Below are 27,948 nucleotides of genomic sequence, written 5' to 3'. Positions count from 1 at the left end.
TGCTCCTATAGACTGAGGGCAACGAGGGATCATCTCAACAAAGTAAATTCCCATCCGAGGCAAAATTATTTTCTCGACACATGAGATTGACACATTTTTATCCAGGTTTTTTTCATTGCAAAACGTGAATTCCGAAAATGTATCGGCAAATATGGCACAACGAAGACGACAGAAATTATCTCAAAATTTGGTGGCGACCGTCTCCAAAGGACGAATTAAAGGCGTATCGTATCAAAACTGTAACTTACGGGATAGCATCAGCTCCGTTTTCTGCAATCCGTACACTTTTTCAACTCGCACACGAGAACGACGACAACAATCCCGTTGCTGCAAAAATGTTGCTTATCTTTGCAAAATCTACATTTTACGTTAATCGTAGGGCAAATTAGAAGTCGAAATTTTTTGAAAAAATTTTGATTTTCGACCAAAAATTCGAAAATTGCTTGAAAATCATGAAAATCGCCAAAAATCGAAGTTGAGGTGAAATTTTTTGAAAAAAATTTTTTTCACTAGAATTGTTTGTTGTCTCGAGTAGATCAGCCAAGAAAATATGCCCGCAAACCTTTGACCATTGCTTCAGGAAAGCCAAAAATTTATCAATTCATTCCATCTACGCGCCATGGTGGCTGGATCTCGCGCACGTTTATCATGCAACGAGTGAACACGCGAAAACGCCGCGCGAGACGTGGATTTTTTACTGTGTATCGTGAGCTTGAATCAATTAGGGAACGGTCGTGGGAGGCTCGGAATACCGAATCACTTCTATAGACTGAAGCCAACGAGGGATCGTCTCAACAAAGTGAATTATTTTCTTGACAAATTTTTATCTAGGTATTTCTTTACCATTTTCCTGGATTTTTGTGATCTCTATTCCCGTGTTTGGCTGAATCATTTTTTGGAATCATTTTTCGCGAATGAATGAAACCGAAAATTTCGTGTAACAGTTTCACGTCTGGCAAATCTTTACTAACGGACAAATCTTGTTCATCTCTGTTTTTTTAAGAATGCGGGTGTACAAGATTTTAGTTGCCAGATTAAGGTTTTTGTTTTTTGGGCATGTACTTAAAATTGTCGGTTTGACTTGGAGCTCAAATTGGACTGCTCTAATTATTAATCCGTTTAATCCACTTTCTAAAGACAATGGCAGTAAATTCAGAAGGAAAGAGAGCTCGTCATTTTAGTTAGTGTGCCCGATTATGCCTAGCTCCCGTTCTTGAACGCGTTGTGTGACCAGGTTCGCGAAATGCTTGAGAGTTAAAAGCCTACTGGAAGTCAACAGGAATGTCTAGTAGTTCGACAAAAAATTTGAAGAATTCTTTCCCTGCTGAATTATTAGCTCTAGTGTTAGAGATACTATTCAGTATTGGTGTTTGGACTCCATTTTCATCAACACGATATGTATCTCTACCTAATGGCCATCAATTTAAGATCGAGTTTTTGTTTTACTCTGAAGCCACCTGAAAAAAAATTTGATTAAAAATTATTGAATTAAAAAATCCGTTCCTGCCAACCGTGCCCGCATGCAACTTTAACATTTTTTTTGGCTTTTATGTTAATTGAATGAGCGGCATGTGTGTTTAGTGTTTATTTTCCCACCAACCGAAAAAAAAATTTTTTGTTGTGTGCAAACACATCCCAAATTTAACATAATGAGCCATATATCTAATTATTGCCATCTCTCCGAAAATAAAATAAATTTTGTTTGCTGTGTGCAACAACCTATAAATTATGTAAAACATTTGGTTTTTGATGCTAAACACAAGCAATAACGAAAATTTTCGATTAAAACCGATTGAATAGGAGGCAACATCATGAATATTGAGTGGGGGCGCACCATGAAATTTATCTAATTTTATGTGACTTTTGTGTTTGTTGTAATCAGTGAAAACCAACAACGCACGACATACAGTACAATAGTGTTTGATATGCCAGAGCACAATTCCGACACTCACATGGAAAGCTTGTTTACAAAATGTTTGGTTTTGCACTGAATCACCGCAAAACTTTTGTTACAACTGACTCTCCGTATCATGCAGGTGGTTTCCATTTTAATTGTGAACCAAAGTTAAAGCAGACAACACGTGATCCAAGTGCCATGCCAGGACACACACACATAAATGTACGATTATTTCATTTCAAGCTTGACTAATGTTAAAATGAGCATAAAATAACATAATCTGTCTCTCTCTCTTTCTTTCCATGTGTGTTCGTCGTTTGCTTGATATTTGCATGTGTGTTCCATAAAATTTGCTGTAAAATTGGGGAGTAGCAGATATAATAATTTTGCATCATCTTCCAAATTGTTTTGTTACTTTTGTCGTTGGTGGCAACAAAGATCGTCACAGGAAGTTGATAATTGTCTGAGACGGGTGCGACTCTGTGTCGTCTAATGAATTCATCTTGATGATCTGAAACTGTCAAATTAGTGCTCAACGTTAAAATCTCAATTAAAAACATTTAAAACCGCATTTACCGCAGTCGCACGCTTTCTTCTCTGCATGAACTTGAAAATTTTGTAATAAATGCAACGCAACATGACATCATTTTACCACACAGACATTTAATCCAATCGTATATAGTTTTTGGGCCATGTCACATTCGATGCATTTGCCGTTTAACGAGCAATATCAGTTAAATCCAAATCCATGTGACCACACAAAGTTGTTGGTTGCTGAAGAGAAATAAAAGATACATGACATACAATAGTTCCAATCATGTTTTATTTGATTTATAACTGTGGTTTTTTACTTTAGGTAAGATGTTATTGTTATTAGTCTCGCTCTATCTACAGAGATGCACTTGAACGTGTGGTTTTACAAGATTATTATGCGATATTATTATTGAGTCGTCTACGGTACTTGTGAGTAAGTTAATTAAACGAGACTCAAATTGTATGATTTATTGGTGAATTTGAGTCAAACTGGCGTCGCATTGCATGAGATCGTGCTCTGAAGAAGCAGCAGCAGTAACAGAAGAAGTTGTTATAAAGTGATAATGACTATAATAAAGTTTCTTGTGAGAAAATGCATAAATCATAAATTGAATGTGGATAATGGAAATTAAATGAAGATGCACAATAAAACAGATGTTAAGGTCTTTGGATAAGACGCGTTTGATCTCAGTAAATTCTCCCGGTTTTTGAATTAAATAACATTGTATAGTAGAAAAATGTCTAGATTTATGGTTTAATGATGCTTGTTCGTAGAACGACGATTGAAGAAGTAGTATATGAATTTCCGGTAATTTTTTTAAATTTAACCACGTGACTACTTTAAGCCTCCTATTTATCTTCACGTGGTGATCTTCAAGACTAATTTTTAACTGGCTGCCCTGAGTGAGCCCTTAAATTTTTTGAAATTTTTTTTTTCACTAGATTTCTCGAGTAGATCATTTTTCACTGAAACTATGCCCGTGCCAAAAACGTCAAATTGATCCCTTAACGGGATTTTTTGATCCCTTAAACTTACGAGATCAATTTGTTCCGTTAAGGGCTTAATTTGGATCAATAAGGGATCAAGCTGATTACCTTTCGAGTTAGATATCATCAGGCCCAAAAAATCAATCCTTGTTAGAGGTCAATTTGATTCCTTAATATATTCTTGAAGGGGATCAAAACGATCTCTTGAATGGATCAACTTAACCTAAGGATTCAAATTGACCTCTTGCAATGATCGATTTTTTGGGCCTGATGATAATAAACTCGAAAGGTAATCAAGTTGATCCTTTATTGAGTCTTATTGATCTAAATTGAGTCCTTAATGGAACAAATTGATCCCTTAAGTTCAAGAGATCAGAAAAATCTCTTAAGGGATCATTATGACTCATTTTTCCCCGGTAAGGTAAATAAATTTTAACCACGTGGTTCTTTTAACAACATGAATTCAACTATAAAATACTAAGCCACGTGACTATACTGCGTACCAACCAATTTGTTATTGTTCCCAGGCAGGTAGTTTAATGTATAATTTTGAAAAATCGAACCACGTGACTACCTAACCACGTGGCTCTTTTAAACTAAATGAGTTTAATGATAAAATTTTTAATCACGAAAAAACTAAACCACGTGACCTTTTTAAACTCGATATCACCTCTTTATCAAAGGAACCGTCCAAAAATCGAGGCAATCATGAAAAATTAAGCTCTACAGTTCATTGACTATCTCGGACCACACTGCGTTTATTTAATTAACCTGACATTTCAATTCTCTGTCCATCATTGCCATTTTTCTCTTCACACAAAAAAATAATAATAAGCGCCACACATCTGCACTCGATTCGCTGAAACTTCAATACGAATAAAGATTAACATGTCACTCGATCCGAATGTACGCGAAGCATGATGTAATCTCTCTCACTGCGTGTAAAAATAATAAAATAATTAACACAATCACGAGCACACATGTCAAAAATTCCAATTTGAATGGTAAAACATAAATTTTATGCGTTTCTTCATTCGTTTCTTCTTCGTTTTGTCATCATCTTGTAAAAACGACAAAATATATGTATAAAAGTTGAACATTGCCTCGGTGAAAGTTCATACGTTTATTTTATTCATTTTTGTATATTTATGACCGCAGCCCGCTGCTTTTCAAAGTGCACTTGTGACAAAACTCTTGTAATTTATGTTTAATAACGAAAGAGGCCGCCGAGGAAAAAAAATGTGTGTGAAAGCTAATTTACGTTTTTTTCGTCATAATCGTTTTTTTCTTCGTTTCTGGAGCCCGCAAAAAGGGCTGAATCAGAAGAAAAAACGAACCGATAAAAAAGAGCCATCAGGAGAAAAAATAATGTTTGTGTTTACTTCTCTCATTTGATATTTATTTATGCCTCAAACTATGTCACAGTCATAAGCAATACGTTCCGAAGAACAACAGCTTGCAAGATTCCCATCCCATCCCGTTTGTGTGTCTTTGCTGTGCTGCCATGCCACCGGTGGTGCTTGTTTGCTAGTAGTAACCCATTTATTTGCATTTTCGTCTCAAATTCACATGCGGGAAAATCGAGAGAGAGAAAATTTACATTTTCCTGCCTTTTGTACGTTTTTTAAGAGGAAGCAGCAAAAAAATGAGGAAAATTTGCTTTAACAACTATACAACAACGAATAAACCGCAAACGGCGCTTTTCTCAAAGTAAAATGTTTTATTTGCCATTTTCTGGTGAGTGTGTGTGTGTGTGTTATTATTATTGTTTATTGTGAGTTGCTGTGCAGGCTTCCCTCTTTTATTTTTATTTATTTTATTATTTTTCTGGAATTGTTTTGCGCGCCGAACGAAATTTCTCGTAGATAAATTGAGAAATTACGGAGCTGCATCATAAAATATATAAATAGAAACAAGTGTTGTCTCGTGCATAAGCTGATGAGCACGTTTCGAATGAAAATCTGAAAGAAATTGAGAGAGAAAATAAACCACCTGACATCCCGCCAACAATACTTTCTCAAGACACAAACTAATAATAGGAGGCGTTGGAAAATAAGTCGAAAATTGAATGATAGGATCCAATTATTCGGCAAGAGATTTCGATTAATAGGCATTGCTATCTGACGTGGCTGCCTATTCGTGTTCCAATGTTAAAAGTTAATTGAATTCTGTTACGATAATTACTGACACTACAAATCAAGGAGCATTGGAGTGCTTATTTGCACTTCATCGTATCTTTTATCGCCATCGACTGACTGTGGTAGAGGTAATTCTAGCGGAATATTGCGTGTTGTCTGGCTGTCATTCACTATCTGGTTCTATTGTCCGAATGCGGAAAGGTGTTGAATTAAGAATTGATGGTGTTTTGAGCAGGAGTAACTAGCATTAGATCGAAACTTTTAAAATGTTACCTTGATTTTCGAAAATTTAAAGTTTAAAAAAATGAATTTGAAATTCGGAATTTGAAATTACTCGACTTTTATGGCATCTGTTGCGGTTTTTTGATTCGAAATTGAAAAAGAAACAATGTACTTACTATGATCTATATCATCAATAAGACCATCTTATAATTGTCTTATGAAATACTGTTCGGACAACATCCCTTATGCCATAGTAACAGATACAGGAATAGATAGTAAAGTTTTTTTTTTCAATGGTGCTGTTATCGGTGAAGGCCAGATCAGTATTCCATTGTCAGTAATTGTTTCAGTTTAGATTTGAATAGTAGGAAGTTGTCAGTGCGTCTTACTTCTGAAGGGAGACTGTTGAAGAAGTTTATCTTAAACACTGTTGCGATAGTAATTAATTGAACTTAGTTGTAATTGAACCACTACTCATTATTAGTCAAAGCTAATAGAATTAGATGATTGCAAGGTACTGATTGCATTAAAAGGGGAAAGGCTCTTTCAACTTTTTGCGACTGTGGTGATACTATCCAGACCATAAAACAATTACCTGAGGCTGGTTTTGGATTCCAAACTGACCTGGTTGTCTCAGATCACAACAGTAAAAAGGAAATTGATTCCAGTGACCGCATTACTCCACAAAGCAAAACATCTCCTGCAAAAGGACATGAGAAAGGTAATCTATTACTCACTAATGCAAAGTAATCTCACCTACATGATAGAATTATGGGGTCATGCATCCATCTTTAACTTTTGTACACAAGCACCTGAACAATGAAATCCGCTGCGGTATCATTTTCCGAAGGCAAAACAACAATTATATGAATCCCTGACCAGGTGTTGTAGAGAATCGAACAACACGGCATCTTTCAAACGGTTAGCAAGGCAGGAACTGCTAAACAAATTGACCGCATGGCTCTTATGAACCTATCCTCGCTGCCTTTGTTTACAACTTAAATAACAGCTGACTTCTGATCACAGCGCTACGCAGCGTTAATTTTTTTCCTGTGCGCAACTAACTCGTACTCACTAGTTTTTTGAAGTTTGACAGCCCTGTTATACCGTTGCTACCACAACTCAGTTTAAAACCAAGTTCGAAACAAAAACAACAGAAAAGGAAAAAATGAGCTTTAATGCAGCAGTCACGGCAGTCCTCCAGCTCTGAGGGAGAGACCAGTATAGACTGGTCCAACTGCTGCTGTTGGTCATCGAGACCAATGTTCTCATCCGCCAACCACTGGCCTAGCAAACTTGTGAGCTTTAAATTTTAGTTTAAATAATTTCTAGTAAAAATTTTTTGTAAAAGACAACTGCGTGTAAGAAAACCAATATCTCTCTATATTTAGTGCACTGAGATACATTGTTGCCAATAATAACAGTAAGCCAAACAAAATCAATTCAACGTCAACAATATTTCTGAGTAAAATTCCGATGAAATTCAATATCAACTATTAATATGATAATCATAATAAATGAAAATCTGTCTTACATTGTTATCGAACGATTGTCGGCAGTCCCTAAAATGTATCAAATAAACAGGAAATGAAAGAAGAAAAGGAAATTCATCGGTAATCTTCCTTTTTACTTCTTCTTCTCTTTCACTCTTCATTATTTATCTAAAAGTATTCACACAAAAGTGGGATGACGCCCCGACGTTAGACATTTATTCTTTTATTTTGATTAATATCAAGTTGAATTCCGTCTTTCTTCAATTCTTCCTTTTTTCATAGACTTCCGAATATTATTTTCATCTTTTATGCATCAAGTCTTCAAGCATCATTTCAGCGTAATCTCAAAACACAAAAAGAAAACTCACTAAAGATTTTCTTGAAAGCAAAAATAAAAACGTTTTTGGCAAAAGTTCATCATTTTCCGGCAACAAAAAAAAATCTCAACCATCCTGTTGTTGTTGCATGTTTCGTGCATTAGTGGAAACGTGTTAAAAATATTTATGAGTTGATTATGTCAAAACAACGGCGACGATATTGGTTTCGCTTCCCATGTTTCTCGTGTGTGTGAAGTGAAGTCAAGTGATGTGACGATCAAAATGAATAATATTTCTCGATATAATTTATGACTTTCTAATATATTAATGCTGCTGGCTGGAAGTTTGATAAGTGAGTGCCTGAATGAATAAATAACATCTCTGTCACAAGTAGGGATTCGCACAACGACGACATATGTCATGTTTTGATGTTTTGTTTATTCAAGAACTTTTTTTTTCGTGAATGAATCATTTATAAGTGTGGTATCAAAGTTTGTACCCTGTTTTTGATGGCGTGTCAGGCTTATGGTATTCCGGAGAAAAGATGCGTGACATTTCTTTTGATGATCACAATTTTTAGACATTTTCTTTGATGAGGAGAGAAGTTATTAAATATAAATTGAGTGATGATGAAGAGCTCTAAAAATGACTGGCGCTACCAGTCTATAAAATTAAAAGTTGTTTAAAATGTTCTTTTTTTGCACGATTAACCTGATTTGCTCGTAAAATGTCTAATTAGAGACGATTATGTCTGAAAGCATCCTTTCCACCTTTTAACGGCTTAGTGGGGAATTTAATCTTATTCATTCAATTTCTAATGTTTTGAGTCGTAAAACTTTTATTTGTGCACAAAAAATAAGCAAATTAGTTCATAAGAAGATTACACTTGACAAGCAGCGTCGCTCGTTTTCTTGATAACCAATAAAGAAAAACAAACTAAAAATAGATGTGGGGCACGATCATAATAAACTTGTTATCTTACGGTAAATTTATCAAATAAAATTTTGTTTAGAGCTCAATCATTAAAAATTATGAAAGTGCATTTAGAAAAAAAAAATTAAAGGAGTTTTACAACATTTATTAAAATTTTAGATATGTTACCAAAAGCGAACCAAAAGTCCTTAAACTCAAAAAATATTTTTAGAACTATTTTCAACTTGTTGATATTGTTGGGGGTCCAGTCTACCAAGGAGGGGGAGGGGTTCAAAGTTTATTTTTTGTTCAATTTGTTATTGTATTGATTTTTAAGACTTCCACGAGTTTCGATTGACATTTAAATTGAACTTGTATTAAAAACTCCCTTTCCAGGGGGAGGTGGGGGGTTCTATTAAAAAAATTAATCTTAAATAAGGGTGAGTGGGCTCGATTCCGACGGTTTTTGACCACGTGGTTTTCTTAAATTTTTTTCATCACGTTTTATTCAATATTTTAAACCACGTGGTTATTTTATTATTTTTAACCACGTAACCTAGTACATCACCATCAATCCCCGGATGATCCCAAATAGTTTTTCTCCGAAACACGGTAAAAATACCTAACTGCCTGTGAAATATAATGTCTAATGTTAAATTGATTGCCTTGCTATTGAAATGTGGTTTGAGCTACTGTAATGTTGTTCAAATTGATAAATGTGCATCTACCGGCACGATATCACATCTTGTTGCATTGCGTTGTTGCAGCAACGACATCATCATCATCATTACTCGCTTGCATTTTATTACTACGTTTGAGCAAGCAAGGCATTTCATCATATGTAACTTCCGACAAAGTGAGCGCGCGACGACAACAATAGGGCGTTCCTAGTTTTTTTTTGTAAAGAAAAATATTTGCCGCTGATAAAGAGACATCTTCGCGACATGATGTTGATGCGACAAAATACAGTGACTCAAACATTATCTATTCCAAAATAAATTTACATAATTTTTTTCTTCTTCATATATTTTTCTATTATTTACATTTTACATCTTTGTCGTCTGTTTGGCTTCGTGCACCGTTCACGTTCGAGATTAAAAGATTCACGTTTTATACGAATTATACGTTTATTGTTATTTGCAACATATGACACATATTTTTTTGGATGTGTTTTAATATCTTATTTATACAACATTAACCAAATAATGGAGCTAGGTTTGTGTTTTAGTGAGCAGAGAAATTTAATGTGATGGCAGATATGAAATTTAATCGACTACGAAATATTAATTAAATCATCTGTGAATAACGAGAAGAGTAATTTGGGTTTGATGAACTGCGCGGTATAGGAATAAAGATGACATCACTGAGTTGAAAGTAATTTTTTAATGAAATTTGCGAAAATAAGTTTTGAAGGTTTTTGAAAGTAATTCCAAATTTTCATACCTAATTTTTGAATAAAAAAAAATAATATTTGTTTTCATAAAAAAAAAATCCATAAAAATTATTATAAACTGATCTTATCGTCCGAATGAGTTTAATTTTAGAAAAATAACAAGTAAAACTTTTATGATAAAAAATTAATGACCTTGAATTTTTTTAACATCTTGAAAATTAATTCTTGTTAAATTTTACTTACATTTTTTGATGATTTTTTTATTAATGTTTATTTAAAATATTTTTCTTTTATTTTAAAAATATTTACATTTTTATTTCCTTTGAAATTTCCACAAAAATCAAATTTTATAAATTTAGTCACGAAAATCTTGGTCAAAGTAAAATTTTAATCTGTAACTGACCTGGATGCTCAATATTTTACTGCAGAACATCGCCCTTTGGGAAATCATCAACAACAACCATGTATCTCCTCACTTCTTCCAAACACACTCACTCCAAAGAAAAGCGACCAAAAGACAACAGAAAAAGTTAAATTAACTTAAAAGTTTGCTGTTATCTAAAACTCGAGTGCGTCCCAAAATCGTAATCATTTTAATCTCTTAAACAAACAAGCAATAAAACGCCAAATCAAATCGATTGTGTATAATTTAGCAATTTTAATTCCCATGCAAAGTCAGCGAAAAATCATTTTTTAATTCTCCAATGTTCCGAAATTCGTTTCCCATTTCCCGAGTACGATGGCGAGAGATAAAGTTTTACATGTGTTTCCAATGTACTATTTCGGAATTAAAACAAAATAAAATAATGGCTTTGTGCAAGAAAAAACAAGCGAAAAGCGAAGAATAGAACAGAGGAAAAATCCTATTTGCATAAAACGGCTCGTACACAAAACATTTATGTTGACACATTTACCGATATTTATAAACATTAAAAATGAAATTAAGACAAAAGAGAAGCGAGCACGGAACACGGAGTTGCGAGAAGAAACAACACAAATTAGTATTTAAATTGGATGCCATGAATATTCATAGTTTCTTTTAGTCGAAACGAGACTAGGAAAGAAGAAGCGGCGGAGTTTATGGCTTAATTTACGGATTATGAACGTGAGAAAATGTTTTTCTACGACAGAAAATTCAGTTTTTCGTGTCCAACAAAGAAAATTCAACGACGAAAAATGATGATTTTTATGACGATTAATCGTTTTGTTTTAATTAAGATAACAAACGTGCCTCTTATGATCTCCATAAAAAAAATATTTTAATTTTCAAATTTATTCACCGCACTCATTAGCGTTGACGATGCACGACGTGTAAATATGTACTTGCTTATCACTTTCGTTTAAAATACTTTGCTGAAACTCTCACTGCCGGAGTTGCGGAGTAATTTCATTCTGCAAACGATTTTTATGTTAATTGAAGATGAAACAAAAACACACAAAAAATTTACGACATGATTTTAACCTTCTTCGTGCCATGATTCACTGTGGTTTAAAAAGTGATGAATTTAAGTGTCTATTTCTAAAGCTTTTAAGTCTATTAAGTGTCGATTTTTTATGCATTTTTAATTCTTTTTAATTTTGAAGATTTAAAAAACTCTTTAGTTGTAATATAGAGTTTAAAATATTTTTATTGCCAGCTTGTGAAAAATTTTCCCGAAGAATATTCTAATCTTGAGAATAGAATATTCTATTCTAATCTAAGTGCGTATTTTGAACAATTTATAGTCAGAAAAATCTATGATTTGCAAACCAAAATGTCTAAACAATGATTTGCTTCATTCTGATCAAATATTGTTTTGCAATTTGTGTTCGGTTTACTAGGTTGGATGAATGTTTGAACAGAAATTAATCTTATCTAAAAATTATAAGTTTTACTCAAAACATTCTGATGATCTGGACGATTGTTTCTCAAGACGATGGTTGACATTATTTGCAATAGACATTATCCTTCGGAAAGTCTTTGTTCAAATGTAATTTACTTTTAACCAATTTGGTCGGATGAAATAGTATCTGCAGAAGTTTGTGCGTCGTGTGATTCTAATCTTTTAAAAGCACAGGCCTTCCTTACATCCCATATACAATTTTGGAAGTGATGTGTAAGTAATGAAATGTCGTGATGGAAGAGTTTCGTTGGATCCTATTATGCCTGTATTCCTGTAATATAAAATAAATTAGTTGAATGCAAAATGCTCGATTTAATTGAAAAATTCACAAATTCAAATTTTTAATAATTTTACCTCAGTGACCAATAACAAAATTTAACCCAGTGCACATTTCGAAATTATTATCCTTATCTCAATCACTTTTTATCATTTAAAAAGCGAAACAAAAATATATAAAATTAACCTTTTAAAACGTCAAATTCATCCACTTTCACACCACAACGCTGTTCCTCAAATACTCACTCGGCATCATTATTATTATTTTAATGTGTGTGCTCTTTTCTGGTTAAGTAATACTTTTATTAGGCATCGCTTTCGTGTACGCGCGCCAAGTACTCTAGAATGATGTGTAAACAAAGTACGAGACTCATTACGAGAAAAATGAGCAAAGAGATACAAAGTAAGAAAGACAAGCACTTTAAAAAAGAGTTTATCTTTCGTTGAAGAAGAAGATGTGTGTGTGTGTTATATAAAACAAATTATGCTTTTAAAAACTTGTTATCACGCTTTTAATTGAGCAAAAAGTTATTTGAAGTTGTGTAATTTTCCGTTGTCTCCTGCAAAATGATAAAGTAATGAGTCTTTCCCCGTATCGAAAAAAAAGTTGAAAAAGAAAAAGGACGAAGAAAGGATGAAAAAAATAAGAATAATTACCGCTTTTTTTTGAACGAACAAAAATTAAGTTACGGCTTGTTTACTTTTTATTATTTTTTAATTATGACTCAAAATACGACGCTGCACTGCTGTGGATTAAGATATTTTCTGTGTTTATGCAAGTTGGGTGTCATATTGTCTATACTGGGAAAATTAATCCCTTTTTCTACGTAATTTATAAGACGTTTTAAGAGTTTTACGTTGGAGTAGCGTCCCTCTTTTATTTGAAGTGAGATTGTGACATTAAGTTTTATAACGTCTGGTCTGGTCATTGCTTGTCATTTGTTGCTCGTGCCCTTATAAATTTAAAGTAATTAAGGTGTTGGAAAAAATGACAGAATCCATTTTTCAATTAGTCCGAGCATTCAATGAAAATATATAAAAATCACTTTTGCATTAAGGTTGTCCGTTAAATGTTCAATTAACGGTTTACTTAGTGGTCTGTGATAGCCGGTTTGTGTTCAGAAAATTCGTTTTAAAGCGAATACCAATAATCATTTTCAGAGTCATCATGATACCGTATTTTTACCCCATTGCACATTCGTGCCCCAATGCATAAAAAAATGTGACCCAATGCAAATTTTAAATATTTGACCAAGTTTTAGAATCTCTTACTAATTAAACATTTCAAATAATTTCCCAGTTGACATTTTGAAGTAATTTCCCGAATTCACATTCATGAATTTTGATCTATTTTACACTAAAAATGTTTGCCCCAATGCACATTTTGAATTTCTGTTCCGATGCACATTTTGTATTTCTGCCCCAATGCAAATTTTGAATTTTTGTCCCAATGTGAAATCAAGATTTTCGGTCCAAAGCGCATTTTATTTTTTTAACTAATTTTTTTGAGCTTTTGTCTCAAACTTCAGCAATCATTCTAAATACTGAAACCTTTTAATTCACTATTTTAACTTAATTCACTAGCAACTTTATTTATGAAAATGCGTACGTGTTTCAATTTCTTTCAAAAAATCTTATAATTTGTTTATTTTAAATTTATTACTAAAATTTGTCTCAAGTGATTTATCGTGCCGTCATCGATTTCAAAGTGGCGACACCGTAGGAGAAATATTTAGACATTCGATACTCATATGAACCACATTTCAATAAAGATGCAATCAATTTTGACATGCTTACTTATGTCTCATTGAGATTAAATGTTTCTGATAAAGCCACCTCAATAACTCAATAAAATAAACTTTTTTAAACCTTCGTGCTTTCAACATCAGCGTATTTTATAATTATTAACAGCTAGATGATGTACGAATTATACGACCGCGAAATTGAGTCATTCAAACTTTTTATTATTTTTTGCCAGAATGTTTTCAATAAAACAGTAATTTGAGCCTGACTTGCTGCTGCTTTTAACGTTATTATGGTTATAAATTTTCTACTCGGGAGATAAGTAATGTTGGGCAAGTTAATTAAATTAAAAAAAAATAATTTGAATTAAACTTGTTTTTGTGTTGTGTGCGCGAGTAAATTTTATTTATTCATTTTATAAATTGTAATAAAATTTTTACTTACATACCTCTAGCTTTATGACGTGTTAGTTGTTTTTTTTTCGCTATCATAAAAGTCGTATACACATTTATTTATTTTATGAGTTCCATTAAAAGATTACATGCAAAGTATATATTCAGCTTAATTTTGAGTAATTAAAGGAATGTAAGCGGCTGCCGTGCGTGAGGTTGTAATCATTTGATATCATTGTGAAATCTCTGATGTCACGGTTCTTGATTCGGTTCACATCCCTGACCTCTGACACAAAAAAGTTGTATTTTCTATTTATAACCAGAAAAATAATCTTATCTTTTATTACATTATCCAACATTATCTCTTCAACTTTAGTAGTATACATCATTTCAGAGAATTCCTTTTCATACGCATCCCTTTAATTAAACACATTTTTTCACAATGTATCAGTTTCGCAAGCAACGCCCAGACAAAAGCCAAGCAAATTGAATAACTCATAACAAAAATAAACATTTTTGCGAGCGTAATCCCAAATAGGCTTATACCTGGCATGGTGTTACGCTCTTTTATGTAGATAAATTTTTTATACAACACCAAGCCAAGGATCACGAGCTTACACATTTATACAATAATGATAATAGTAATCAAAAGGAGGAAAAGTGTATTCACTAAAAAAAAAGCTGGTCCTTGTAGGTACAGGAGAAATAATTAGATTGTCGCTGCTTTGTTGTCGTTATTAAAATCATCTAATGGTAATTCATTTATTTTTGTTGATTGTGTACAAAGGCGTTACCGTAGCCGTATCAAGCGAGAGCAAGGAAAAAGAGAGGTGTTTACTGTTTTTTGATAAACATTTTTATTATTATTATCAGTGCGTTTACCTTTTTGAAGTGAATTATTCACACTTGATAATCACAAAGCAAAAAGTGTTGGAAAAGTAAATTTCGGGAAAAAGGGTATGACGGACGGATATGGAGTCGGTGTGATTTTGCGGTAACTAGATAATGTTATTTAATATTTAATTTTAGAACATTTGTTTTTTAGCAAGCAGTTCGTTAACCTATGAAGAATTTATTGAACGTTGAAAGAAAAGATTTTATTTATTTAGAAGGAACTTTAAAGAGATTTTTACGGTAAAAACTTAAAAAAAATTAAAATTAATAAAAACTATGAAAACTTTTGACTTTGATGCAATTATATATTTAAAGGACAAGACAATTTTGAAAAATGTTTCATATTAATAAAAACGATAATTTTTCAAAATTTCATCAATTTGCTTCATGAAATTTGATATACTCATTTTTTATGAAATTGATTTAACTTTTCACTGAACTTAATTATATTTTTTTTACTGCGAAAAAGATGAAAAAAATATTTTAGAAAAATCGTTAGAGTAATTTTAAAACAAATATATAATTTTTTTTGTAAAAATTTAATAAAAATAACAAGTAAAAAGGAAAAAAAACATATCTTGGAAGACTCATTTGAGACTCCATGAAGCTAACTTTGGGGTTGATTGTTGTTTTGGCTGTCATATCAGTTTTAAAAAACAATGGATTTGCAACAGAATTGGTAACATCCAAAAAGGAATTTTATTAGAACAAGAAAAAGAGAGAATTCAATATGTGAGGGCTCCCACTTTCCACATTCAAAACTGTATTGAACTAGAGTAATAAATTACGATTCAACAACAACAGAGCACTGCACATGGAAAAAATAGCTCATCATTAGTATTTAGCTTGTTCACAAGCATCAGCAAAACAATAAGTTTCAAAAGTCGACATAGCATTAAAGTCGTGTTGGAAGACATTTTAAATATAGATACCATTGTATTGAAATTATGTCCTGGACAAATCTCAACTTTAAGCAAAAACCAATTCAAATATTTTTTTGAATGTCTTGTGTTCAATTTTTTATTACTGAAAAAAAAAATTAGGAAATATTTTAGTTAGGTTAGGTTTGAGGATGCATCACCGCGGTCCGAAGACCTATTGAGGAAATATTTATTTTTTTGCTCACTATTTTAAAAATAGTTATAAAAAATCCAATTGTTACCTCGTTTAATTTCGTATAATTTTTACAAAAAAAAAAACTTTATTATAATATTTATACAATTCACATTTTAAAAAAATTAAGAAGGGTGAGAAACTTGAAACATTTTATAAAGTTGTACTTACCTTTAATTTAACTTTTTAATTTTAACGAACTACTTTACGAATTTTAATTTATACTACAAAAATAATTTAATTTTATATAAATTTATAATACACTTACATTAATTTACGCTTACTTATGTACTTTAAATTGTTCTCAAAAGTTTTGTTTTAATTTTTGAACGTATTTTTTTTTATCACAACAACAAAAAAAAAAGAATCATGAAATAACAAAATGATGTACATTGTACATTACATTTTGAACCCATGCCGCCTTTTTTCCGAGTTAATTAGTTTGTTTATAGTAATAATAACCAGGATATTGTGCGTGGAATTTTAATCAGGACAAGCGCGCCTGTAAATAAATAAACAGCAGCTTTTTGTGTCAGGACAAAGTTGTTGCCAACACTTTGCAATTTACATCGTAAAACAGTCGGGCTCCACTTCACTTCAAAACGGTAGGACTCCTTTTTTAAAATTGAATATTTTAATCAGCATATTTCGCTCGTTATTTCGTCGAAACCACTTCCACTCGTTCTCGCGGATTTAATGTATTAAAAGCATGAACGGAACATAATATCGCTTTGGATGGATCGCTTTTCCATAATAATAATAATAATAATCGTAATAATTCAAAGGTATCATAAGCGCTCCAATGAATTTCAAATATTTGGGTTGCCTTGTGTACCCTTAAATAATTCCGACAGATCATAAATTTTAATATTTTTATATACAATTTTTTTTTAAATCAAAACACGTATAAGGATAATTAATCAGAAGCAGCTTTTGTTGCAGCCGGGCAGCCAACGAAAATTTATTTTTCTGTCTGTTTATTTATTATTTTATATTTTATTTTAAATATATATAAAAAGTTCGTGTGCGAATCGAGTGAAAGGCAGTAGTAACATAATATGAGGATGAAGTAATTAAATGTTTTGTTGTTACACACGTACTCGATTTTTTTTGTTCGCTGGCAAGTCCAGCCAAGTTTCTGCTGTAAATAAAATGTAAAATATTGATTTTTGTTGTCATGACAGTTAAATTTATATTTTACTAACCCACTTTAAGGGAATACAATATTTTAAAGGTGAGCGAATGAGTGATATATGAGGCGGACTAACACAAATAGTTTCGTATAAGCTAATACTTTGAATTTGGGATCTGGCGAAACTTTCTTTCCCTTTACGTTCCGGAAAATTGTTTCATGCCAAAATTCACACGAGACTAAAGCAGGAGAAAAGTTCACTGTGACAAATTTAAGTTTTGCACAAAAATTATTTAAAAAAAAAAACCTTTCAAAATGCAACAAAATTTAGTCATTTAGTTTTTCAAAGCGAAGAAAAAAAAATTTAAAATTAATAAAATTTCTACGGGCATAGGTAAAATGATTTTTCTCAAATTCTACAAAAAAAAATTAAAAATTATTCTTAAATCAAATTTTTAAAAATAATTTAAAAATATTTAATTAAAAATATTAAAAAAAAATAAAAACATTAAATTTAAAATTTCAGAATATTAAAAAGAAAATACTGAATTTAAATTTAAAAAAAATATTTTATTTAAAAAAATTAATTTTAAATTAAAAAAAAATTAATTTAATTATTAAGTAATTATTTTCTATAACGCAAAAATTTTTTAATTTTTTTTCTTTAGATTTTTTAAAAACAAAATCCTTAAATCTTAGATTAAAATAACAAATCAACATGTTAAAGACAAAAACTCAACTCATCTGAGATCGCATTACGTCTTATGTGCATTTTACGATGCAAACTATGACCTTTTTACAGTTTTTTCGCATGAAAGTGACATTCAAATAAAATTTAAGCCAAAACTTTTGCCATATACACTCGTAGAATATTTGCTTGTGATTTATAATTCATAGCACGAATCATTATAAATTTAAATCACACAAATTCTAAATGTCTGCCATCAGATTCCTGGTGCGCCCGTACATACGCTTCAATATTATTTTATAACAGTCACTGACATTAAATAACTTTAATAAATGCATCATTGTATAGATTGCATCACGTCGTACAGCGGCAAGTACGCTTTCTCGTCGTAAGATGAGTCATGCATTCCATTCCGTACATAAATTGATTAAATTTTGATATTATAAGCTTTTGTGTTCCGACTTCGAGGAAAATGGGGGTAATTTTGGGTAAACCGTTCCGTGATTTACATAATTTTTATGCCTCAATATTCCATCTTTTTTGCTCCTTCAGGCAGGCAGGCAGGCACAGTATTTCCTGCATCATATTATTATTATTAATCAAAAAAACTTTGAAACTCGTATCTTTGCTCTTGTGCCGCAGGATTTCCCCTGGCAAATGAAAATTTTTGATCAAAAACGTCTGTGCTCCTAGCAGTTTCAACTTATAAAATTACACATGAGACTTGATTATTATTATTATGATGATATCGTTGTTACTATTGCCATCATCGTATTTTATTATTGCGATTGTTTCACTTTTGCATTCATTTAAAATATGTGTCTTTGTTAGAGACTCGTCTTTCTCTCTCTGGAGCGAACGAGGAGTATAAGTCACACACAAAAGGATTTTTGATGAATAAATTTAGTTATGAGGTTGCGAATTTTGTCGTGTCTGCTAGTCAAGTTTATATTGGAAAAAGCAATTTAGCTATAATTTTATGACGCAAAACACAGGATAGAATGTAATGGATGGAGATTTGTGGCTGATTGAACGAAAAATTTGTGGGCATATTGAAAAGGTGCTCGTTATGAAAGGTACAAGTTTTGTGTGTTTAGTAACAGACTCGCTAATGAGCTGCTTTTAGGGTATTTTCACGGTACGCTGTAAATTGAACGTAATTGTTTAGATTGTCTTTGTGTTCGGAAAAAGTTGTTACAGGCTTCTTTTGTTGAAGCTTTGTTCACTTTAAAATATTTTCCAAGAATTTATATAGGATTTTGAATGAAAAGAACGGTTATGGGGTATTAGACCACGTGGTTTAAAAAATGAAGATCTTCGAAAATTTTAACTGGCCACATGGTTGAAAAATTTTATTAAATCAAGAGATCTAAAAATTAAATAAATCATGTTGGTAAAAAATTAAATTAACCACGTAGTTAGAAAATTTGAATAAATCACGAGGTTGAAAAATTGAAAAAGCCAGGTGGTTTAAAAATTAAAGATACCACTTAGAAAAATTTTATTGACCACGTGGTTGGAAAATTTCAATCGATTACGTGGTTAAAAACAATTAATAAATCACGTTGGTTAAAAAATAAATTAACCACGTGGTTGCAAAGTATTGAAAATTATATGAACCACGTGGTTAAATAATTAATTTGAATAAATTGAAGTGGTTAGAAAATTTAAAAAGTTGAATAAACCACGTGGTTGAAAAGTTTTGAAAATTATGAGCCACGTGGTTAGAAAATTTGAATAAATTAAGAGGTTAAAAAAATAAAAAAAACCACGTGGTTAAAAAAACAAAATAAACCTTGTGGTTTTAAAAGTACAGAAACCAAGTGGATCTAAAACTTCAATTAACCACGTGGTTAAAAAATATAAGAAATCACGTGGCTTAAAAATTTAAAAAACCACGTGGTTAAAAAAAATTGAAACAAAATTTATAAATTTTTAATTTTTTAAAAGTCAGTCTTTTGTTGCGCAGTGATAAAACCACGTGATCAACTTTTTTAACCATCCAAATATTTCGATTGACGTCAAAATATTTTTCACAGTATATCCTTGCAAATCCCAATTGATAGCTCGTTCTATTGATTCCTTTTACTCTTTTTAATCGAACGAACGACACGCACTCCTAAATTACCGACTAATCAAGACTTATGCCTTTTTGCAGCAGCACGACATTCATTTCACTCAGGATTTAATTTATTTTTACCGGAATCCCTTTTAGTCTCACGTGCTTTTTTCGGCCAAATTATATTTGCTCTTCACTAAAAATTGCACCTCAGGTAAAAACCGACACCGATTCCGACATCATCACGACGAAGAGAGCGAGAAATGATAAGTTATTGTATTGCTTCAAATAAATTTTGATTTAGAATTTCACGTGTATGTCATGCGTCACCACATAGATAGAAAATTCTCTTTTATTTTGCTTCCGTTCGTCAGAAAGAGTCCTGTGACTGTTTGATACCTTAATCCTTGTTTCGTGTGCTTACCTCTGAAAATGAAACAAGGAAATTTGCCTGAAAGCGATCGTTTCATCCACAGGGGACGAATTTGTAATCATGTACCAAAAGTTTTACATAACTCTACGAAATTGATAGGAATCGAAAGGACTTCTTGTTAATTTTTGAAATAAAAAAAATCGTCTTGGGAATTAAACCTGGCGTCCCCACTTCAAAAACTTCATTATTCACGTGAATGCGTGTTGACACGAGAATAAATCTTCGTTCACAGAAAAAATAAAAGTCGCCGTCTATCCATCTACTACTCACTTCTGGTGTATGAAATCCATTCAAAAAACAAAAAATAATCCAGATTTATGAGTGTCTGTAATGACAGAAGCTTTTGTTCCATATCCACAATTTTTTGTTTGCTCCTTCACTGCGTTCCAGATTTTTTGTGTGTTTAGCCTTTAATCTTTCATCATCATCATAATCATTAGAATAAAAAATGTGAGTTAGAAATGACTTTTGCTCCGTGTTGCTAAGTGTCTGATTTTTTTTTCTTGTTGCTTTTGTTCATCCAAAGATTCAACAAGGCATGAAATGTTGAAACTCTATAGAAGTTCATCAAAAATACATAAAAACACTTGTAAAAACATTAATTTAAATAATAATTCTTTTGTAGTTTTTTTTAATATTTTTTTAAACTAAACGTCTTTGGTCACATCTTAAGCCATTTTTTGTCGATTTGCATTGAGATCAAATTTAATGGATCGTTAAAAGACTTTTGATAAATTTATTTTACGAGCGTTAAATTGAAATATCTTGACAACGAATCTCTCTGAGTTGCAAAAGTGACAAAATAAGTCGCGATTCTGTCATTCAAATTAATGTTTTTTCTTGTTTTTTTCTTCAGTTTGTAGACTTCATTCAATTTCCTCTTCCTCTGTTGCCAGTTCTTTCTCTGTTTTTTGCGCGGGCGATGATTTCACCAAAATAATATTGAAAAGAAAAAAAGTTCTTCCTTTCGACTCAATTAATATTATTTTTAGTGACATATCAAACAAATGTAGAATTGATGTTTTCTATTCACTTCCCTAATAGTGTCGTTGCACGCCCACCAAAAAAAAAAGCAGCAACCTCAGTAAAAGATTGATTTTCTAACAAAAATTTAGACAGCATCGACAAAAACAACGAAAAACATCAAAATTTATTTTCTTCGTGTCTTTCGTGCTTTTTTAAATGTGTGATGCAGTATTATTCACTTTTTCCGTTAGCAAAAATGGCTTTTTCTGGTACAGAGGAAACGATATATTTTTATTGTGTTCTTACCCCTGTCTACATCTGTTCCGCAATTAAAAAATACTCTAGTTTCGTTTTGTGTGAGAATAGGGGTGGAAATTTTGTGGATTTGGAATTAACCGGTTTTCAATAAAACAAAAGTGTAGAAATTAAGGAAAAATAAATATTTTGAAATTAACTAGATTTAATTTATTTTAGAAATATTTTAGATTTTAAAATAAAAAATTAAAATGTCAAGAAAAAAAATAAGGTTTTCAGAAACAATTTTCAAATTTTGAAATGGAAAAATTTCAAATTTTTTGATTTTACATTTAAAAATAAATTAAATTAAATCAGTTTAAAGTTGACATTTTCAAAGGTCAAAGGGGTCCAAGAGATTGAAAGAGACAACACTCATCTGAAAATCATGATTAAAAAAATTAGGACTAAATTGAGAATCGGGAAAAAATCAGATGGAAAAAATAGAGAACCACCTCAGAAAAGTTTATACAAGTGCTTCTGCGAGCAAGAAATAAATGGCAAAGTCATAAATAAATTTAAAATAAAAAGTAGTATAGTAACCATAAGAGCAGTGTGCTTGTGAAGAATTTAGGTTGGTCATCACAAGAAATATAAAATGGACAGTTTTATTTAAGTTGTATGTAAAGACTAATTAACATATGCATGTCATCAATACTCAAGAAGATCTTTTGTTATGTAATGTAAAATGTCCTATTCTACATTAAACGTAAATAAGCGTTGAATAATGTTGAAATGATATATTAGTAAATATAGTAGACTTGTATATATGGTTGTTACCACGATAAAGTTTTCACTAGAACAAACTATTAATATTTGATCATTCTTTTTGTCCCTCTGATTCAATAAACACCTAATATTTAACAAACAAACGTTGTCCTCTAGTAAAATCGTTCTTTTTTTAAGCTCCACCTTTCGAACAGTCAATACCAATTTTTACTATATCCCCTTTCAGTCATATTTTTATGATATGTTTCAAAGCTCCGATGTGTCAATTTAATTCAATATTGCATATTTAAGACCCTGCAATTGAATCCAAAGTGACAAATCAATCTATTCTTAGTAAATTAAGCACTTGTATAATTTGTTGAAAGATAAATTTACTTCAATTTTATTTGAAAATTTATTATTCAGTTTTCTACTGAACTTAAAAAAATTAATATTATTTACTTGTCTTTAAAAACAATATAAAAATAAAACATAGTCGAAAAATCTTTCAAAAACTGTATAAAACTGTTCATTTCACAATATTTGTTATATTTTATTTTTACCGGTTCATCTACTGCGGTTCCTCCATCACATTTCGATACCCATTACCGCATATATCTGTCATAATAAAGAAAATGTAACATTAACATTGCATAAAATACATTTGTACTTGCTTGTATTGCATTGGCGCTTCGAGGCACACTCTCTTGCTGAATTGTTTTCTGGCGTATTTCATCCTTTGTGTGACATATCTGCCACGAGTGCTCGACTTATTGCATGATATGTGTGTGAGTGTGGTTGCGAAATTCGTGTGCACTGAAAAAACATGTAGCTTCAAAGTGAGTTTTCATGTTTTTTCCTCTTTTTGCCGAATGTGCAATGTGCATCAAACACTCGTCGCATCACGGCATATGACAAGATGTGTGATTGTGCTAAAAAAAAAGGCAAGGAACAGGATGGAAATGAAAGAAAAACAATGAAAATGCGGAGAGATAAATTCAATCAAATGGAAATGTAATTCGAATCGTTTTACCAAAAAAAAAAATCCATTGTTCCGTTCAAAATTTCGGCTCGATTGCGTCCATTGTTGGTGCTGGTGAATTTAATGCGAGTGCGTGTTCGAATGAGCAATTGTTAAATTTATGACAGCAATAAATTGATAAATTAAGCAAATTGATGTATTTTGACAAATTGAATCACTTGTGTTGGTATGCGAAAAAACAGTCCAACAGTTTAATTGAGTTAAATGGAGATCGAAGCAGACAGATTAAACTATCAACAAATCATAAATGAATTAATTTAAACGTTTAATTCTTGCGATGCATAATGTGAAACAGAACATCGCAGTGCAATAATAATAATAACATAAACAGACACTTCAAACATATTCAATTATATTATTGTAAATTACGTGACATAATTCATAAATACGAAAATTAACTTGTGTTTCTTGTTAAATGGTGTTTGATGTTACCAACGGTTTTAAAAATCTATACGATTTTAAAAAATTAAGTTTAAATATCTGGAATAAAAAAATTATTTTTTGTTTATTTTAGTACGATTTTAGTAACATTTTTTAAGGCCCTGGGGTCTTCAAGCTTTTACATGAAGAAATTCCGAAATTTTTATTTTTTTGAAAAAATAAAAAAAAAATGTTTTCCAAAAAAATAAAAGTATCGAAAATTCTCGATCTAAAAGTTTGAAGGCCTTAGTTTCAAGACCCTAGGGCCGTAAAAAAAGGTTATTTCGTCCCAAAAAAAAAATTTTAATTATTTTTTTTATTTTTGGGTTTAATTAATTTTTTTTTTATTTTTTTTTACTTTACTTGGTTCCTTTTCAAAATTTATTTAATAATTCGTTTAAGTTGCTTTTAAATTAAATTTTTTTCTAAAATTTACAAAATATGAAAAATCTAAATTAATAAATTAAAAATAAATAATTTGTATTAAATTTTGAATTTTTCAATTTAATTAAATAAACAATAAAATAATTAAATAAATAATAATTATAATTTAATATTTTTTTATAATTTTGCACTTAATTATTTTTTTATTAACAATTATTTTTGCAACAAAAAAAAAATAAATAAAATAAAATAAAATTTCATAAAACCGGTCTGTTTGTTTATTATTCAAAAATATTGAATTATCCTTAAAATTTAACAGTTTTTTAAAATTCTTTATAGAAGAAGGTCATACAAAATTTGTGAATTTATTGTGACATGTATTCCCAAATGAAATGATGGACGAAATATACAAGAAAATCAATTACTTTAACAATACCTGGAAAAACAGTAACAATTTTCACGTGTCAAATCACAAGTCAAAACTACAAAAATTCCCGAATAGTTGATAAACATAATAAATTGACAAAATAAATCAAGAGAGAGCGAATGAAAATCTCTTAAAATAGGATTAAAAAGTTAGTGTTGTACTAATTCTATTTATTTTGTGGCAAAATGTTGCACGAACATATCGCATGACACGAGTAGATTGCTTTAAATGTTTGTTTAAATAAACAGTACGAGCGCAGAGAATTAATTTACACTACATTAAATTTTCATGAAATCACAACAATAGCATCCGCGTGTGGTGCGAGAATAAATCGCGATGCGCGTTAAAATGAACGACGGATGAAATAATTCCGTTCCATTAAATTTTCCATACCTAAACTAGACATGCTACGTTGCGAATGTCAATTAAGCCGACAAGGCACCTCGTTATTCATATAAAGCCGAACAAATTGAACGTTGGATGTAAATTTCTATCGAATTGTTTTACCGCATTTTATCGCATTAAAGTTAAATCATTACGTGATTATCGTCGCGCAGTCCCCATATGCTAGCTCCGTGTATCACATAACGCAAAAATATTAAATTTAAATCCTAAAATATGGCAAACACACAGACAGGCAAAGTGCGCTTGTTTATGTTAATGAGAATATCCTGATTATCTAGTTTTTCGTGTGCCTCATTAATTTTGCTTTCAATTTTGTAGTGCGGTGTGAATTACGAGGGGATTTGTCTCGCAACTTGCGAGTAACGGGAATTGAGATAATCGACTGTCTACCGTATTTCGGCAACTTTTCTCGTTTTGGCGCTAATCGATATGCGAATTTGCTCCCTTTTTCCGGTCGTTAATTAATTAATTATTGATCTTGATATTAATGATGAATGTGAGAGCAGATGTTGTTGCTTATGTGTGTTTATGATGGGTTTAGTGTAAATATCGGAGAAGTCATGATGATATTTCAGATGTACGTAAAAGCAAATTAGAGATGACGAAGAAAGTTTGTTTTTGTACAAATGTGAAGTTGATTGTATAACTGTTGGGGGTAATTTTTTAAAAATATGGTTCAGGGTACGGAAATTTTGTAAAAAAATTAAAAGTTTTTAACAATTTATTTTTTTTATGTTAAAAAAATATTTAAAAATTTTCAACATAATTAATTTCAAATAATTTTAAATTGCCTAATTTAATTTTTTTATAAATATTTTTTAAAAATATTTTTTATTAAAAGATTTTGTTGATTTTTCATTTAAAAAGCTTTTCACAATTCAAATTTTTTAAATAAAGATTTTTTTAATTAAAAAAAAAATCATATTTGTCGGAAAATTTTTCGAGAAGATGGTTTCTGATTTTTTCCCACTACTTGAAAATTTCCAAAATTTTTGTGGTCTCTGTTTAACGAAATAAATTTTATAAGTTTTCTAAAACTTTTCTCTTGTAAGCTAAGTTTTCGGTTCACTCGAGAGAAGTTTTACAATTTTACCCAGTAGTCAAAAGTTAATTAAAATTGATTACAAGTTGATGCAAGTTGCCAATAAGTTGACGATTACTGGATATTTGTAAAACTTGTACTTCTACTTTTATATAACGAAACTTGAATTCAAAATCAATAAAATTTAATTGAATTCAAAAAGTGAATAAAAATAAATTTGGTTATAATAAAAAAAAATAAAGAAAAAAAATTAATAAATTTAACTTAAGCGAAAAATTTATTAAAATAAAATTAATTAATAAAAAAAAAAATCAATTAATTTTAACTAAAAAACGAAAAATGATAAAAAAAACTTAAATTTATTTAAAATTTTTAAAATTTAAAATATTTTTATAATTGAAATATAAAAAATTTGAAAATTTTATGATGTTAAAAGGATAAAGCTAGGCAAATTTTAAAGACATTTCAATTTTCTAATTAAAAAATAAAGAAAATTTATCAAATAAATGTTTTCTTTGGCTTTGAAAAATTTTTAATTTAAAATTAATTTTCAAATTTTTTGAAATTTGCTTCGACTCTACTATAATTTCAAGAGCAAACTATCAAAACTCCGGACGTTAATTATATTCAAAATAAATAAAATAATTAAATTGGTTAATTAAATATTAAATAGAAAAAATTTCGTTGTCATAAAAAAATCGACAAAACTTTTTAAATTTTTCATTTTATATTTCATTTCATTAATTTTTTATTTCCATATTTTTTACTATTATTTAAAAAAAATACAAAAAGTTAACTAAAAAAAATAAATAAATAAATTTGAATTTTTATCAAAATTCTCATAAATAAAAAAAATACTAATAAAAACCCGTCTTTATGCACAAAAAAAAACACGAACATACAAAGTAACCAAACAAATTACCCCGACTTTATTCAATTTATGTCGCCCGTCCTTTGCAGCTTCAATTATTCACCACATTATACCTTAATTTACGGCATATTCACTTAAGCTCCGCATAAATAACAGAAAACCGCGAACCGTTTATATTCACGTTTAAATAAATTAACGTAATAATCATAACAATAATAATATTAATATTTTAATTTTGGTCTCTCTCTCTCTGAAATTCTCACAGAAAAGCGAAAAAAACATATTTCATTCTGTTCAACAAAAAAAAAAGACAATCAGAAAAAAATCTGCACGAAAGAATTGTAAAAAATATTATTAATTTTATTATAAATGACTTATCATCATCTCCGTTCCATCGTCTGGATAATAATTCATTATGGCCCAACATTTTTCATTTTCACTCATTTAATGATAATAATTGTGTGTGTGTGTGAAATTTCTCTATGTTTGTCTGTTGAAGCAAATAAAAAAATAAAATAAAATGGAGAACTTTCTCATTAAATTTTATATTATTATTATTTTTCATTGCAGGTGGGAATCTAATGCATGGCTGTTATTGATCATTCTTTCATACACAACGACGGTAGTTTTTATAGAAGCACACCAGTTCAGAGGACAGGGAATTAGAGGTAAGAAATTTTCTTTTAAGCGTTGTTTTTTTTTCATCAAAAGAGAAAAAAAATTAAAGTTTAAAATTTTTTAAAGAATTTTTTTTTTAAAGAGGCGCGATGAGAAAAAAATTAATCTGCAAGAAAGTAATTAAAAATATTAAATTTTTTCTTTCTTTTGTAATTAAACAATTTTTTTCTCCTTTTTAAAAAGATGATTCTTTCCTCGTCTGTGT

The 27,948-nt window shown here is 30.5% G+C and overlaps 1 protein-coding gene across 8 annotated transcripts in view; it reads left to right on the top strand.

Annotated features, from left to right (window-relative positions):
- Positions 1-27,948, top strand: part of LOC134832252 (collagen alpha-1(XVIII) chain) — a 101,299-nt gene that overhangs the window by 12,129 nt on the left and 61,222 nt on the right. For all 8 annotated transcript variants that reach the window (XM_063846233.1, XM_063846236.1, XM_063846231.1 and 5 more), the window contains exon 2: positions 27,636-27,733. In XM_063846233.1, the coding sequence (XP_063702303.1) occupies positions 27,636-27,733 (98 nt within the window). The remainder of the gene's footprint in view (positions 1-27,635; positions 27,734-27,948) is intronic.

Source organism: Culicoides brevitarsis, chromosome 2 (genome assembly GCF_036172545.1).
Source record: "Culicoides brevitarsis isolate CSIRO-B50_1 chromosome 2, AGI_CSIRO_Cbre_v1, whole genome shotgun sequence".
Classification (NCBI taxonomy): domain Eukaryota; kingdom Metazoa; phylum Arthropoda; class Insecta; order Diptera; family Ceratopogonidae; genus Culicoides; species Culicoides brevitarsis.
The sequence above is the reverse complement of the archived record's forward strand: the minus strand, read 5'-3'. Positions and strand labels throughout refer to the sequence as shown.